Genomic DNA, 17,409 nt, shown 5'->3' on the forward strand with positions numbered 1-17,409 from the left:
AAAACACATTATAAACCAATATTAAAGACTGAGCAGACAATGCAGACAGCAACAAATGGTGATTACATTGTTTATTAACTTCAAAATTAGTATGAGAAATGATTTGTAAATAAGTATCAAACATTTGGAATTTTTCTTTATAAAACCTTGAGATCTGAGTAACTGAAGGCTAAAATAATTCATTTAAATTCTATAAACACTTACTTTAAAAATATATATTTTTTGACATTCAAGGGGTTTTTTTTTGAAAGTTTGCCAAGAACTTTAATAATAGGTTTATTTGTATCACACTTAACAAGATACATTCTTCATGTAATTTTCACAATAACTGTGAAATTACACCCTTTCTTTTGGAATACAGTGTATATTATTTAAGAAAGAAAGTATATTCATTAAGATGTACATTTAAGATAGCTAAAATTTTAAAAATAGCACTGAAATATCAGTCACAGTTGAGGAAAACTCATTTTTATTGAGCATGGGGGGAAACAAATGACAATTACGTGGTATTATATCAACAATCTGTTTTCTCTAAAACAAAGCTAAAATTCTAGGTCAGGTCTCTGGACAAAATGTAATCATCCCTCAAACAAACTAAGAAAAAAGAAGCCCTTAACTTTCCTCTAAAAATATTCTTCCAGTTTGTCCTCCCTATTACTCATTCAGAACCTCAAGGACCACTCAGAAAACATCAGTTAATCAACAATATTTCAGACCTCTTATTAATAAGGGACCAAGAAAAGCAAGTAATGTAGCAATTATGATGTGCACTAACCTGTTTACTAACAGAAATTACTATTTCGAAGGTGACCTGAAAGGTGGTGACTACAATGGCCTGTTCTACAGTCTCTAGCACAGGTTCGGGGTTCGGTAAGTATGTATTACATAAAATACATCTTTCACTTTACCCAGGACAAGGGGATGGAAGAAACCAGTACTGTTACTTACTACTACATTATATCTTTTTCCCTGTACTCTACTTCTTGGACACTTTTACTCAAAAACATTAGGAATCTGGATTTTACCACCGTTTTGGCAACTTCAGTTAATTTTTGAGATTTATATCTTTATCAACTAAACGACAATAACTCACCCAAAGTTACTAAGCAATCAGAGGTAAAATTAACTAGACTCTAACATTTCTACATCCTATAGTAAAATCTCTTTACCTAAAGAATTATTTTCTTCCTAGAGACACACATTTATGAGACAGAAGATAATCTGTGAATATACTTTGGACTTAGATCTACCTTTTTTTCAGGCTTATTACTTAACAACCTATGATTCAAAAGAAAGAGGGGCACCTGGCTGACTCTGTCAGTGGAACCTATGACTCCTGATCTCGGGATTGTGAGTTCAAGCCCCACACTGGGTGCGGTGATTGCTAAAAGTAAAATAGGAAGGGAAGAAGGAAGGGAGGGAGAAGAATAGAAAGAGAGGAAGGGATGGAGGGAGGGAGGGACAAGTGGCTAGAATCTTATCTATTTACAACTCTGAGGGCCACAGATCCCTTGCATTTATGGAATCTACAAAATTTAATGCGGGAAAATATTCTCATCTTTATTTTCACTAAATGCTACCTGTAAATTAGCACTTCCTTCCATTATGAATGCAAACAACAGACCCAAATCTGTGACCTCATATGCCAGAAAAATCAGAGATCTTTTCTATTACATTATAGTCATTGCAGGTACCTCAAAATTTCTTTTATAGTCACCATGACTTCAAAATTACAATAGTTATATAATAGCTACAAAATTACATTAATTACCAAACACATGTACTACACATGTAATCTCAGTCCTTCTGTCTACAATCCAAAAGTTCATATGACATAACTGGCCAACTATTAGACAACTTTGAGCCTTGTTGTTCATCCAGCAAACAGTGAAGTCTCAGTGGTAACCCACTGGTGCTTTCCAATATTCCCTTTCTCTGTTTGCTGATCAACATGTGAACGTTAAGTAAAAGACCACATCATGGTTTAATGCTTTTATTTAAGTTACGCAAAAGGCCATTTTACTAAATGAATTTTAACTTACCTGTATTTTAAATGTCTTATTTAAATGCAGTAAGAAGCATGTGAAATTTAGAAATTAGAAATTTATTTTAGAAATTAGCAATTAGAAATTATTTTAATATTTTCATAACTATAATGCAATATAACTGGTTTCCTTCCTCGTCCTATTTTATGTCTTTAAAAAACAGTATTAGGGAGAAAAAAGAAGGATGGGAAGGGAAGGGAGGGGTGTGGTATGATGGGAATGAATGAAAAAGCTAAGCAGTAATGTGAACTCTTCAGTCCCCCTACCTCAGCTACACACAACAGCTTTCATTTCCTTTCATTTAACCTCTATCTGCCCTGCTTAGAACAAGACAATCAATCAATCAATCTACTTAGAGAAGAGGCCACCAAAAGTGATTTGTTATTTCAAAGGTATGTGTAGGGAGAAGCATGGGGTAAAATTATATAAGGAAATTACTCGAGTTTCTTCTTTAAAAAAGTGAAAAAGCAAGCTAATGGGAAAAATATAAATTTAAGAGTTATGTTACAACACTGAATAGTCATTCACCTTAAAAACTGAAATTTAAAAGATGCATGTCTTATTATGAGAATGTATCAATCAATGAGCCCATAGAAACTTAATAACAGACTGATTATATGAAAGCAATCAAACTGTATTTTAATTTACTCATTGATACCTTTCCTCTGGTTTTCTATTAGTACTGCTATACTGGCTGTTCTTAAGTATTATGTTTACTGGCTTATATTCAGGCTCGCATCCAGCAACAACTAAACAAAATGCCTACCACTCCCTAGATCTTAGCAGAGAACATTAGTATAAAGAAAAATTTTTGCTCTAGGATCATGTTTTACAAATCTGAGAGGTTAATTCTATCTATCTCTGGTATAGAATGAAGACCAGAAAACAGCGGGGAAAAGAGAAGTGAGAAACAGGACAACTTTCTAGCTATCATTAAATCTTTACAGCAAGGCCTTTAACTTGCTGAAAACCATAAAATCTTACACATTCATTTCCAAATTATATATAAAGCAATATACTCCAAAGCCAGTACAAATTATTTTTGGATGACTGATGATTTTGCAATCGTCTCCTACTGCTCACCTTTATAGTGTATGAGCAATACAATTATCGCTCATTCTTCACAACCAGCCTAGACAGAGTAGCTGGTGGCTTACATGACCTAAAAGTTTTAGAAAAGGCCCGTGTTCAAAAACTACAATTTTTTCATTTGCTTAAAGATGGCAAATTTCTCTCTTCGAGGTTTCAGTTAATACGTTTTTATCAAGTTCCTAATATGTAAATGCATAAGACAAAGCTAAGAATTATAAAGATACAAAACAATTACAATTTAGATTCCTATTCAAAGCAAAATCCCTCTGGAAAAAAACAACATCTTAGGCTACTCAGTCTTTTATACTTCTGGTCCAATGAATCTTCCTAGAGAGCAATTATTTCTAATGAAAGAACATAAGAAAACTGAGTGTCCAACAGAGTAAACAGAACCCATACTAAGAGCTTAGTGTTTCCTGAGCCTAATGAAAGACATTTTAAAACTGGTTAGCAGTCAAACTGTTAAAAACAAGAACTTTTATTTGAGGGATAGAGAGAGACATAATAGGATTTTCATCCTAGGAAAGGTCATTAAAGCATCCAAGGTATAATCTGCAACTTTTGAAAAAGCTGAGTCTATTTATTTTAAAATATGAAAAGATGGCCATAAACCTAACCAGAAAAATCTGAATTTCAAATTGTCCTTAAAATAATCTACACACTAAAAATAAAGAAAACATGTACTAACATACTTTTAAAAGTTTAAACTTACTTCATATCAGTACTTTACTGATAATAATTTTGAAATGTAAATAAAGTAAAAGCCAAATCAAGATTGCCCCAGCTAATCTAACAGAATCAACAGCTAACAGCCATCTGCAAACATGAATCTTACTCTGAAAACGGCATTTTATATCTAGTCAAGATTATTGATTGTCTAAGCCAGAAAAAAAAGTTACTACTACCAAAAAAAACTTTCAGCTAATGGTAAAAGTGCCCCTATAATCAGTACCAATTTTTGTGTTCATTTAATTACTTATGGCCCAGTGTTCATTTTCACCAACAAAAACATCTTCCAGGCTATGTACTTAGAAAACATATTTAAGTCTATGACACAAGTTCAATATAAATACTTTTAAGAAACATGGAAAGCTTGAAGTCATCTTATTTTAAATTTTAAGGCAGAATGAGGTCTTTATACTAGATAATCAATTGAGGCCCTGCACCAGTCCAAATGGATAATGTACCGCTATCATTAATAAAAGGAGTGTTAACAACATAGGCTGTAGAATCAGACCATCTGATTTGAAACCCAGTGCTACCTCTTACTAGTTATATAACCATGGGCAAGTTAATTACTTGAATTTTATTACCTGATCTGAATTATGAAAATAATAATACAACCTCATAGGGTTGTAAAGATCACATGAATTACTCAAAAGCACTACGAACACTGACACTTGGTTAAGTGTTCAAAAAAATGTTATTATCATTATTTACGGACTCCTACCAGATAGGAATACTATACCAAAATACTATGGCAAACTGTAAAGTAAGGCATTATTTCTACCCAGAAAATTATAAATTATAAAGTCACAGGGAAAAAATCATACATGCATATATTTTTAAACTATGGAAGTTAAAAAAAAAAAGTGTGTGTGCATGCACGTACATACACATAAATATCACGGCAATTAGAGTCAAAAGTTCACATGTCTAGTGTTTCACTTTTCCACCACTTCCTTAGATAACAGAATTCTAAACACATTCTGAAGGACAAAAGGTAGACAAGATTTGTTTAGCCCCACTTCTAGCCAAGTGAAATGGAGTTACTAAAGTAAAAACTTTCAATCTTAGCATTTCCTAAAGCTCAGTATTCCATCTTCTGAGGGCACTTAACATTCACACAACCAAACCCATAAATAAATACCATTCCTCGTGGTAGTCCAGTTTCCTAGTAACTTTGTTAATGTGCTGTGCAAGATTGAAAATTTGAGTATGTAGCGTATATGACATTAAATTGTGAATTAATGTGATATGTAACAGCATATCAACATTTGAAGATACTGGTACTTGATATACTGTTAAGGGAAATTTGCCTCCAAATTTTAAGCTGGAAGGTCACTGGAATAACTTTCGGAGAGAAGAATCACAGCTACATGGTTTTTTTAGGTTTTCGGTACGTACGTTAAGAATTATGTACAAATTGAATTGTCTGTACTGATCCTCGGAACAACAAATAAAAACTCAATTATGAAAGAAAAAAAGAATAAAAATAAATAAATACCATGCCCTCTGCAAATACCATGACTATAGGAAAGATTTGCATTCATCTCCACATTTTTTGCTTAAGATAACGTAACTAAGAAAACAGACGGATTAACCCACTCAAGGCATTTAGATCTATCTTTATATCCAGGACATTATGCCCACTTTAGGTTTCTGTAGAGAGATGTCAAATAATGACAGATTTATCATTATTATATGTATTCTAGAGGGAATACATAAAAACACATTTCATAAACAAGTTGTTCTTCCATGATATCCATAACAATACTAGGTCAAATTGTTGCTGTTACACAAATGAAAAGAGAATCTCTCTAAGCCACTCATATCCATTATATTTAGGCATCTAAGGTTATCTCATTAGGTCTTAAGAATACATTAAAGGAAATAGCACAAGTTTAAGAGAAAAGTTGAGGATTAAACAATATGTTCCATGAAGCTTAAAAATACCAAGTACAGGATGCAAAAATTCTCAACAAGATATGAGCCAACTGGATCCAACAATACATTAAAAGAATTATTCATCATGACCAAGTGGGATTTATAGCTGGGATGAAGAACTGGTTCAATATCTGCAAATCAATCAATGTGATACATCACATTAATAAAAGGAAGGACAAGAACCACATGATCCTCTCAATAGATGCAGAGAGAGCATTTGACAAAATTCAGCATCCTTTCTTGATAAAAATCCTCAAGAAAGTAGGGATAGAAAGATCATACCTCAAGATCATAAAAGCCATATTCAAAAGACTCATCGCTAATATCATCCTCAATGGAGAAAAACTGAGAGCTTTCCCCCTAAGGTCAGGAACACGACAGGGATGTCCACTCTCGCCACTGTTATTCATCATAGTATTGGAAGTCCTTGCCTCAGCAATCAAGACAACACAAAGAAATAAAAGGCATCCAAATCGGCAAGGAGGAAGTCAAATTTTCACTCTTTGCAGACGACATGATACTCTGTACAGAAAACCCAAAAGATTCCACCAAAACACTGCTAGAACCGATGCATGAACTCAGCAAAATCAGAGGATATAAAATCAATGCACAGAAATCAGTTGGATTTCTATACACCAATAATGAAGCAGCAGAAAGAGAAATCAAGGACTCAATCCCATTTATATATAATTGCACCAAAAACCATAAAATACCTAGGAATAAACCTAACCAAAGAGATGAAAAATCTATACACTGAAAACTATAGAAAGCTTATGAGAGAAATTGAAGAAGACACATAGTAAAAGGAAAAATATTCCATACTCATGGATTGGGAGAACAAATATTGTTAAAATACTGATACTACCCAAAGCAATCTACATATTCAATGCAATCCCTATCAAAATAACACCGGCATTCTTCACAGAGCTAGAACAATCCTAAAATTTGTCTGGAACCAGAAAAGACCCCAAATAGAAAAAGCAATCTTGAAAAAGAAAACCAAAGCTGGAGGCATCACAATTCTGGACTTCAAGATGTACTACAAAGCTGTAATCATCAAGACAGTATGGTACTGACCAAAAACAGAACTTAGATCGATGGAACAGAATAGAGAACCCAGAAATGGACCCACAAACGTACGGCCAACTAATCTTTGACAAAGCAGGAAAGAATATCCGATGGAATAAAGACAGTCTCTTCAGCAAATGCTGTTGGGAAAACTGTACAGCAACATTCAAAAGACTGAACCTGAACCACTTACTTACATCATACACAAAACTAAACTCAAAATGGATGGAAGACCCAAACATAAGACAGGAAGCCATCAAAATCCTCGAGAATGCAGACAAAAACCTCTTTGACCTTGGATGCAGTAACTTCTAACTCAACATGTCTCAGGAGGCAAGGGAAACAAAAGCAAAAATGTACTACTGGGACCTCATCAAGATAAAAAGCTTCTGCACAGCAAAGGAAACAATCAGCAAAACTAAAAGGCAACTGACAGAATGGGAGAAGATATATGCAAATGACATATCAGATAAAGGGTTAGTATCCAAAATCTATAAAGAACGTATCAAACACCCAAAAAACAAATAATCCAGTGAAGAAATGAGCAAAAGACATGAATAGACATGGAAAAATGCTCAACATCACTCATCATCAGGGAAATACTAATTAAAACCACAATGAGATACCATATCACACCCATCAGAATAGCTAAAAATTGACAACTCAGGCAACGACAGATGTTGGCGAGGATGCAGAGAAATAGGAACCCTTTTGCACTGCTGGTGAGAATGCAAACTGGTGCAGCCACTCTGGAAAACAGTATGGAGGTTCCTCAAAAAATTTAAAATAGAGAACTACCTGACGACCCAGCAATTGCACTACTGGCTATTTATCCAAAGGATACAGGTGTGCTGTTTCAAAGGGGCACATGCACCCCAATGTTTATAGTAGCACTACCGACAATAACCAAAGTATGGAAAAAGCCCAAATTGTCCATCGACAGATGAATGGATAAAGATGTAGTATATATATACAATGAAGTATTACCCACCAATGAAAAAGAATGAAATCTTGCCATCTGCAACAACATGGATGGAACTAGAGTGTATTATGCGAAGCAAAATTAGTCAGAGAAAGACAAATATCATGTGACTTCACTCATATGTGGAATTTAAGATACAAAACAGATGAACATAAGTGAAGGGAAGCAAAAATAATATAAAAACAAGGAGGGGGACAAAACATAAGAGACAAATATAGAGAACTGAGAGCCGCTGGAGAGGCTGTGGAAGGGGGGATGGGCTAAATGGGTGATGGGCATTAGGGAAGACAATTGTTAGGATGAGCACTGTGTGTTATATATAGGGGATAAATCACTGGATTCTACTCCTGAGATCATCATTGTAATACATATGTTAACTTGAATATAAATTAAAAATTAGCATTTTTAAAAATATCAAGTCTATCTATTCTTAGAACTACTTAATTTCTCCTGGAATCTTCTGATTTCAAAGAGATGACTAAAATGGATTTGTATCCATAACATCTTAAGAAATTAGTAGAGAATACTTACTTTTGAAGTGATCTAGTAATAGGAACCATACTTTCCTTCAACTGTAATTGAGAGAAATTGTCTTCTGAAACCTATTAAAAACACCAAATATAACAAAATATTGAAAATATTATATAACTATAAACTTAAGTGCTACTTAGTATGTGAAAAATGAGAACATTAAAAAACAGTCTACATTTCCAAGGAAATAATTCTAGCAAATAATTTTCAGTAAAGCATTAAATATTTTCTTTATTCTAAAAATAAAACTACTTATTCATCTTTCAAGTATGCTTCTAAATTATATGTCCAATAAAAATAAAACCTTGGCTTCAAATTAAGACTATAATGAACAAAGTTATGTCTCAATGATGTCTAACAGGAGGGGAAAAAGGGATAGATTACACGCTATACGTTACTGTAATAATCATTAAAATGTATAGAAAAATTAAAATACAATTCAGGCTTGACAGTTTCCAAGAGCTGATCCATTCATTTGTAATTTAAACTGAATTTCATAAAGCTCCACTGAATAAGAATAACAAAGCAATGACAATAAAAATATTTATTAAGTATTTACCAGCTATTAAGTTTTTATCAGGAGCCAAGCACTATATAAGTACTTCACATAGTCTGTCTCAATTTACCTTTTCAACAACCACATTTTACAGAAGAAGAAACTAAAACTAAAGAGGTTAAGAGATTTGTACAAATACTGCACTTGCTAGTTAAGTGGCAGAATTAGAATTTACAATCAGACTTGTGAGAATATAAATACTGTACTATTGTGAAGAAAACTCTACCCCTAGAGAATAGCAGTCCAAAGAACCAAGAGATTTCAAAATTCCTAGGCAATACATAAAAACACAATGGTTTTGAAATAAAATTTTACATTAACTATAAGAAAAGTCAAACACATGGTAACAATAAAATTTCAGCAGACATAGGTTATGTAGAGAAGTCCAAAGTTGAAAAGGATTTCCAGGCCTCCTCAAATATAAATACAAAAAGCTGGGTTATACCAATAATGTTGCAGTGCATTAAAAAACAATTCCTACAATCCTTCCATAACTATAATTGTAACACTGTCATATCTAAACAAGATGCTGTATTTATAACCATGAACAAAAGAGGATAATCTATTCAGGGGTACACAGCTACAGAAATGTAACAGTATTAAATTTGAGTTAATTTTTACAAAAAATAACAGTATTACAACTCTAGAACATGAGTTATGTGGCATGTTTATTGACATAAAACTAGAGGTCAAACTGAAAAAGATCTGGGAAGGTATCGTATATCTCCACAGATCTTAATTCACATTCACAGATCTCAATTCATAAATCAAGTTTGTGCTTACTTGCTTAATTTCTTCTTTCAGATCTACAGTTTTATTCTGATTAAAACTTTCTTGTACTGCTTGAAGATTAAATAACATTTGTTTCAGGGCTTCAACAGGACCATGATGTTTCCCTCCAGAAAGGGTACAGCTCTGACATAAAACAGATGAATGATTAACCAAGCAAATTCATGGAGGAAAAAGTTTTATTTTGTATTTCCCCACAATATAAAATGCAAAAATTCAAATCAATAATGTGTTTTGAAAAGTCATTATTGTAACTCAACACCTCCCCTTACCCAATTGCAAGTTATTTAGAGACAACCATGAAGTTTGACACATCCTTTCTAGTCCCTGCTCTTTTCAAATGAACAGTACATGTTTACATTTGCAATGCTTTCATTTATACATTTAAAATCACAGATTTTTAGAAATGGAAGGTCCTCAGAGCTCAGGTAGGCCAACATGCTCTTTCTCGGGTATGTAAATAAAGCTAGTTATTAGCTGAACAAGAACCAGAATTTCAAATACAGCATTCTCTAAACACTTTTAAATGTTTTCACACAGAGAATGCTAGTTTTTCACTTACTCATTGGTCACACATTCCTTGCTATGTAAAAAAACACTCAAACCTCAATTATCAACTGATCTTACCTGCATCCAAAGAAGGCAACAGCACTAAATAACATGATCAGGATTCTTTTAAGAGAATCCATAAGGGATATTTTTTAAAACTTTTTTTCAAGTCTTCTTACCAACCTATTATTTTTATATCTTTCAAATGAGTTGCTGTGTTCTGGTAGCTACCACATAATGGCCACATAATAATATATTTCAGTATAGACAATATAACTGACATACTATTTAAACTTCAAGTCTAGAGGAAGTTGTTGACAAGCACAAGAATATTAGAAATAGAATCTCATTAGTGAAGAGGTTCAAAGTTAAGCACGCTCTCCACAATTACATGAATAGAGTATAAGAAATGGGATATAGAAATGTAAAATGATGCAGCTGCTGTGGAAAACAGTATGGCAATTCTTCAAAAAATTAAACACAGAATTACCCTATGATCCCCTTCTGCCTATATAGGTAGAAGAAATAAAAGTACAGACTCAAAACAGATTATTTATACACCCATATTTATAGCAGCATTATTCACAATAGCCAAAAAGTAGAAACAACCCAAGTATCCATCACAGATGAATGGGTAAACAAAACATGGTGCATACAATGAAGTATTATTCAGTCTAAGAAAGGAAGGAAATTTTGACATATGATACAACATGGACGAACCTTGAAGACATTAGGTTAAGGGAAATAAGCCAGTCACCAAAAGACAGATACTGTATGGTTCTTACATGATGCCATGGACTGAACTGTACCCCTCCCAACAAAAATTCATGTTGAAGCCCTAACCTCAAATGCAGCTATATTTGGAGATAGGGCCATAAGGAAGTAATTAAGGTTAAATGAGGTCATATGGGTACGGCCCACATACCACAGGATTAGTGTCCTTCTAATAAAAGACACCTGACAGCTCAAGGAAAGGCCATGGAAGGACACTGTGAGATAGCAGCTGCCTACAAGCAAGGAAGAGAGCCTTCACCATGAACAGAATCAGCTAGCACTTTGATCTTAGATCCAGCTAGAACCTTGATCTTAGATTCCCCAAACTGCAGAACTGTGAGAAATAAATTTCTACTGTTTAAGCCACCCAGCCTAAAGTATTTTGTTACCACAGCCGACTAATAAAACATGTAAGGTTCCTAGAGTAGTCAAATTCATAGAAACAGAAAGCAGAATGGTGCTAGCCAGAGGCGGGGCAAAAGAGGAACGGGGATTTAGTATTTAATGAGTATAGTTTCAGTTGGGGAAGATGAAGAAGTTCTACACATGGACAGTGGTGATGGCTGCACAACAATGTGAAGGCACTTACTGCATAGAACTGTACACTTAAAAATGGTTAAAATAGTAAATGTTATGTTACACATATTTCACCAAAATTTAAAAAATAAAGAAAAATAGGGATGCCTGGGTGGCTCAGTTGGTTAAGCTTCCATCTTTGGCTCAGGTCAAGATCTCACAGTTCATAAGTTTGAGAGCCCCCCGCATCAGGCTCTCTGCTATCAGTGTAGAGCCTGGAGCCTGCTTCAGATCCTCTGTTCCCCCTCCTTGGCCCCTCCCTCATTCATGTTCACACCTGCTCATGCGCTCTCTCTCAAAAATAAACAAATATTTTAAAAAGTGATAAAAAATAAAGAAAAATAAACAAGGATTAAGGATTCAATTAGCCTTATCCTCCTGACTCTTGTAGACAGACCTGAAGCATTATCTCTAAGTTACATGCATTCAGCCACTGCCTTAAAAAAATAAACATTAAAAAAATTTTTTTTTTCTAGTTGCCTGATGCCAACCATAAGGGTTACAAAAGCCTGGAGTGGATTTTTCATGCAAACTAGTGATGAGAGTTCCAAAAAGAAAACTGTGAAATAGATTATATAAACTATTTGTGCAATTCACTAATGAATATTTAATAAATGTTGGTATGTCTGATAGAATTTGTCCTGAGACTCGTCATTAAAACTTGAGTGAATGTCTTGGAGTATATCTTTTTTGTATAGCTCACTCAGAACTATAGTAATGTTTCACATATTCAAAAAACAATTTAAACCAAATAGAATGTGGTTTAAACCCAGTAAGTACAATAAAAATTAACAACCTAACAGTATTACAATTGAACAACATGAACACACTGAAGGGTTGGGAAGAAAATAATTAACCAAGGTAACTTTGGAAAACAGTAATTTGGATATTGTAAGGCTAAAGATAAAAAGAACTATACATAAATAATGTGATCTAGTTAGTAAATTTGTTCCTTACAGGGATATGGATTAGCAATTGTCAAACTATATGTATGCTAAGAATGAACAAATAGTTAAGAGACTATGGATAATAATAGGATTCTTACCAGTGGAGAAAGAAGTTACAAATAAGTAACAAGAAAGGCTAAAACAAGCCATGCAGGACTGAACTGGAGTCAAAGGTATAAGTATAAACTCACGATTTTATACATACATATAAACTATGACACATATACAAATATAGAAATATAGATGTGCATGTGTGCACAGTCTCAAAATATCTCCAACGTTTATTAATTACAAGGGGAAACTGTAATTTTACTAAAGAGACAGCCAGTAGACACCAAGTGTTCAAGGTTAACATCACAAGTATTAACATAATTGTGTATATTAATATATTATTAACATATTGCTATGGACTGAATGTTTGTGTTCCCCTAAAATTCTTATGTTGAAGTCTAATCCCAATGTGATGGTATTTGGAGAAAGGACTTTAGTGAAGTAATTAGGTCATAAGGGTGGAGCCTTCATGAATGGGATCAGTGCCCTGATCCAAGAGACACAAGAGGGCTTGCTTCCTCCCTGTTCTCTGCCATGGGAAATTATGTGGAGAAGATGGCATCCTGGGAAGCAGGACCTCACCAGACACCTTGATCTTGGACTGCTCAGCCAACAGAAATAAATGTGTGTTGTTTAAGCCACCATGTCTATGGCATATTTATTAAAGTAGCCCAACTAAGACACATATCAGACACAAATCAATGATATCAATATAACATGAACCCTCTGATATGATGCACTGAGAAGGGCATAGAATGATTCCTATTGCATTCTTGCCAAAATGCATAACCTCATTCTGATCATGAGAAAACGTCAGACAAACCCTAACTGAGGAGCTATCAACAAAATAACCAACCAGTACTCTTCAAAAGTGTCAAGATCATGACAGACAAGGGAAGACTGAGGAACTACCACAGACTGATGTAGATTAATGAAAACTGACAATTGGGGGCACCTGGATGGCTCAGTTAGACATCTGACTTTGGTTCAGGTCATGATCTCATGGTTTGTGAGTTCAAGCCCCACATCAGGCTCTGTGCTGACAGCTCAGAGCCTGGAGCCTGCTTCAGATTCTGTGTGTGTCTTTCTCTCTGCCCCTCCCCTGCTCGTGCTCTCTCTCAAAAATAAACATTAAAAAAAAATTTTTTTAAGACTATTTTAAAAGGAATCATAGCAATTAAATGCAATGTTGAATCCTGGAATAGGACACTGGTAGAGAAACTAGTGAAATTAGAGTAAGGTCTATAGTTTAGATAACAAAATTATACCTAAGTTAATTCCCTGTCTGTGATCATTATTCTACAGTATGTGAGATGATAGCATTAGGGAAGCTGAAAGAATGGTGACAGGAATTTTGGGTGCATCTAAAATTATTAAAAACAAAACAAAAACACCCTGGTAGTGAGATTGTGTGTGTACTGGCAGGGGAAAAGGGACCACTGATTAGTATTTAACATTCATTCATCTCAAACTTAAAAGAACTTCTACAAATTTGTTCTTCTACTAGTGCTCTTTACCTAAGTAAATGGCATCACCCAATCTTTTAGCTGCTTGGCTCAAACATCTGAAATTCATTGTTTGAATTCTATCTCCATCCTACTAGGTCTATCTTCAAAATATATGCCAAGTCTACCCATTTCTGACTACGTCCAATGTACCCACCCTAAGCCAATCCTATCCCAAAAGACTGAAAAAGTCTCCTAACTAGGTTCCCTGCTCCTTCACCAGCTCCTTTTAAGTCTATGCTCCATATAGCTGCCATTTTATATTTTAGAATGTAGATCTGATCATTTCACGCTTCCACTCAAAACACTCCAGTGACTTCTCATCTCACCTAAATAAAACATAAAAATCTTCATCACTTGTAAGACGCTACATGATCTGGTTCCTGGTTCTCTCTCCATCTTACCATCCTTCTCTTGTTCATTCTGACTGAGCTACACTACTAGAGTCTGATATTTCCTAAACATGCCAAATACAATTCTGCCTTGGGGTTTCTGCAATTACTATTACTTTTACATGTAAAGTTATTTCCTCAGGAATGTCTGGCTTATTCACTCATTTTAGATTTTTGCTCAAGTATCACCTCAACAGAGAGATCATTCCTGACTACCCTATCTAAAATTGTACCTGTATTTTCCTATCCCAACTAATGTTTCTTTATAATACTTACAGTACTCCCTTATGTGTCACATACTATATATTTGTTTAGTTTGTCTCTCCAAGTGGAATAAAAAATCCAAGACACAAGGATTTCCTCCCTCTTATTCACTACTAGGGAGACAGTTCCTAAAGAAGTGCTTGGCCCTCAAATATTTATCAAATAAATATTTAATAATTAAGCTTCACTTACCCAACATCTGCTATAGTATCTTACACAAAGTTCTAAGATCAAACATATTATGAAAGTCTCTACTTTCTCTAGTAAATTTCATTGAAGGAACTCAGTTCATTAAATTTTTCAGTTAATTTTTGAGTGTTCAACCTCCCAAATCTTCCAGATTTTAAGATCCCAAAAGTATGGTTTCAATATTTAACAGCCATGGCTGTATTTCTATGTCAAATTATATATAATTCCTTATGTGCATACATACACATTATTTTTTATTGTGGGGTTACATGCAAGATGCACATATGTTGATTTTGCAAAACTGGGTAATAATTTTCCTATTTTAAATTATAGAGATTTATGTGGCCCCTGGGTGGCTTAGTCAGTAAAGCATCTGACTTTAGCTCAGGCCATGATTTCATAGTTTGTGGGCTCAAACCCCACGTCAGGCTCTGTGCTGACAGCTCAGAGCCTGGAGCCTGCTTCAAATTGTGTCTCCCTCTCTGCTCCTCTCTCCCTCCCTCCTCCCTCTCTTTCTCAAAAATAAACATTAAAAAAGTTTTCTTTAATTAAAGAGGTCTATAATTTTTTCTTAGTTAGAAACACAACTCTCAATAATCAACCATCCTATGGGAAAATATAACTTACTTTATAATGGTATGCTTTACACATTGTCCAAAAAAAACCAAAACCAAACAAACAAAAACATAATTTAAGCTCTCTGTAGCGTTCAATCCCAGGTCCCTCTACTTTAAAATACTAAAATAAAATTATGAATAATTCTAGGAGTAATGCTTTTATGCATTTATGTTGAGGAAGAGGGGATTTGAATCTTTTTGTTTTGTTTTTTAACAACCCAGAAATTAAAATCTGTATAGTAGTCATAAATCCTTTTAATAAGTTAAAAAAATCCTCTTTTAAGAAGTTAAAAAAATTTAATTTCACCCACCTGATTATCATTTAAAAAATCTTCGAGAAACCCTTTAGTACACTTTGCCCTTGAAGTTTGTTGAGGATTATCATCAGAGTTAACAGGAACAGGAGATTTGCTAAATAGGATTTAAGGATACAAGAAAGTAATTAAGTTCCCAATTTATAAAAATTAGTCTAGGGGCGCCTGGGTGGCTCAGTCGGTTAAGCGTCCGACTTAGGCTCAGGTCATGATCTCGCGGTCCGTGAGTTCGAGCCCCACGTCGGGCACTGTGCTGACAGCTCAGAGCCTGGAGCCTGTTTCAGATTCTGTGTCTCCCTCTCTCTGACCCTCCCCCACTCATGCTCTGTCTCTCTCTGTCTCAAAAATAAATAAACGTTAAAAAAAAAATTTTTTTTTTAATTAGTCTATAACTGAATGGTTATCATTTAAATACAAATAATCACCAAGAAACAACCATTGCGAATACAATTCATATTGATTTTGCTTGGTGATTCCCTATCTCTCTAAACTGATATTAGAATCTCACCCTCCCTATCTCCTTGTTTCTCCTTTAGAGCTTTTTTTTTTTAATATATATTTTTTAAGCTTATTTATTTTTGAGAGAGAGAAAGAGGGAGAGAGAGCACGTGCGCACCAACAAGTGTGAGCAGGGGAGGAGCAGAGAGAGAGGGAGACACAGAATCCGAAGCAGGCTCCAGGGTATGAGCTGCCAGGACAGAGCCCAACAAGGGGCTCCAACTCCTGAACTGTGAGATTGTGACCTGAGCTGAAGTCGGAGGCTTAGCCGACTGAGCCACCCAGGTGCCCCTCTCCTTTAAAACTTTAAGAAAAAATTATCAAGTGAAAACATTAGTCCTCAAACAAATAAGCCTTGAACTATGGCTACACTCCAAAAGCTCATTTGTGTGAAATAAGCAGTACATTTTTCCAAATAAACAGTTAGTTACCCAATGATAATAAAAACCCCCACAAATATATGAGTTTCTACTGGGATGATAGTTACATGCTCTTCCACGTCAAAGCAACAGGTCCTGCCCTCCAGAACTGGCATTAATAAAGAGGACATATTATAGTAGGAAAAAGATCAATTGTGAAATTAAAACTCCTGAGTTCAAACCTCAATCCCACTCACTATGTGACTTTATGTAATTTATTTACCTGAACTTCAGTTTTACATTAGTAGTCCCACTTATCTCACAGAAGTATTGCATAAATTAACTCTATGTACCTGGCACAATAAATATTAGTTTCTTTCTTGATGTTTCAAGGGACAGTAGGGCAACCCCAGCAAAAGTCAGAATTCTCCCAAAACAAATTCTATTAGTCACAGAGAACAAAGTCATTCTTTCTCATTTATATATCAACATAAAATGTGTTTCTAACTCAAGTAATCAGATATCTAAGAATCTTTCCCTAACATATAAATGTCACAATTCTAATTTTTTCTTAATAATTAGCAGCACTTCATTATTGACTCCTTTGATTTGTAACTTACTATGAGGTTTTTCTTACTCCCATG

General features: G+C 34.5%; 1 protein-coding gene across 5 annotated transcripts in view; it reads right to left on the reverse strand.

The window, feature by feature from the left end:
* C11H18orf54 (chromosome 11 C18orf54 homolog) overlaps positions 1-17,409 on the reverse strand; it is a 62,183-nt gene that overhangs the window by 36,618 nt on the left and 8,156 nt on the right. For 3 of the 5 annotated variants that reach the window (XM_058692047.1, XM_058692046.1, XM_058692048.1), the window contains exons 6-8: positions 15,906-16,005; positions 9,725-9,856; positions 8,386-8,456 (exon numbers count right to left, since the gene is read on the reverse strand). In XM_058692047.1, the coding sequence (XP_058548030.1) occupies positions 8,386-8,456; positions 9,725-9,856; positions 15,906-16,005 (303 nt within the window). Of the gene's footprint in view, positions 1-8,385; positions 8,457-9,724; positions 9,857-15,905; positions 16,006-17,409 lie in introns of those variants that run through there. The other 2 variants (XM_058692050.1, XM_058692049.1) reach the window with 2 other exon arrangements.

Source organism: Neofelis nebulosa, chromosome 11, assembly GCF_028018385.1.
Source record: "Neofelis nebulosa isolate mNeoNeb1 chromosome 11, mNeoNeb1.pri, whole genome shotgun sequence".
NCBI classification, from domain to species: domain Eukaryota; kingdom Metazoa; phylum Chordata; class Mammalia; order Carnivora; family Felidae; genus Neofelis; species Neofelis nebulosa.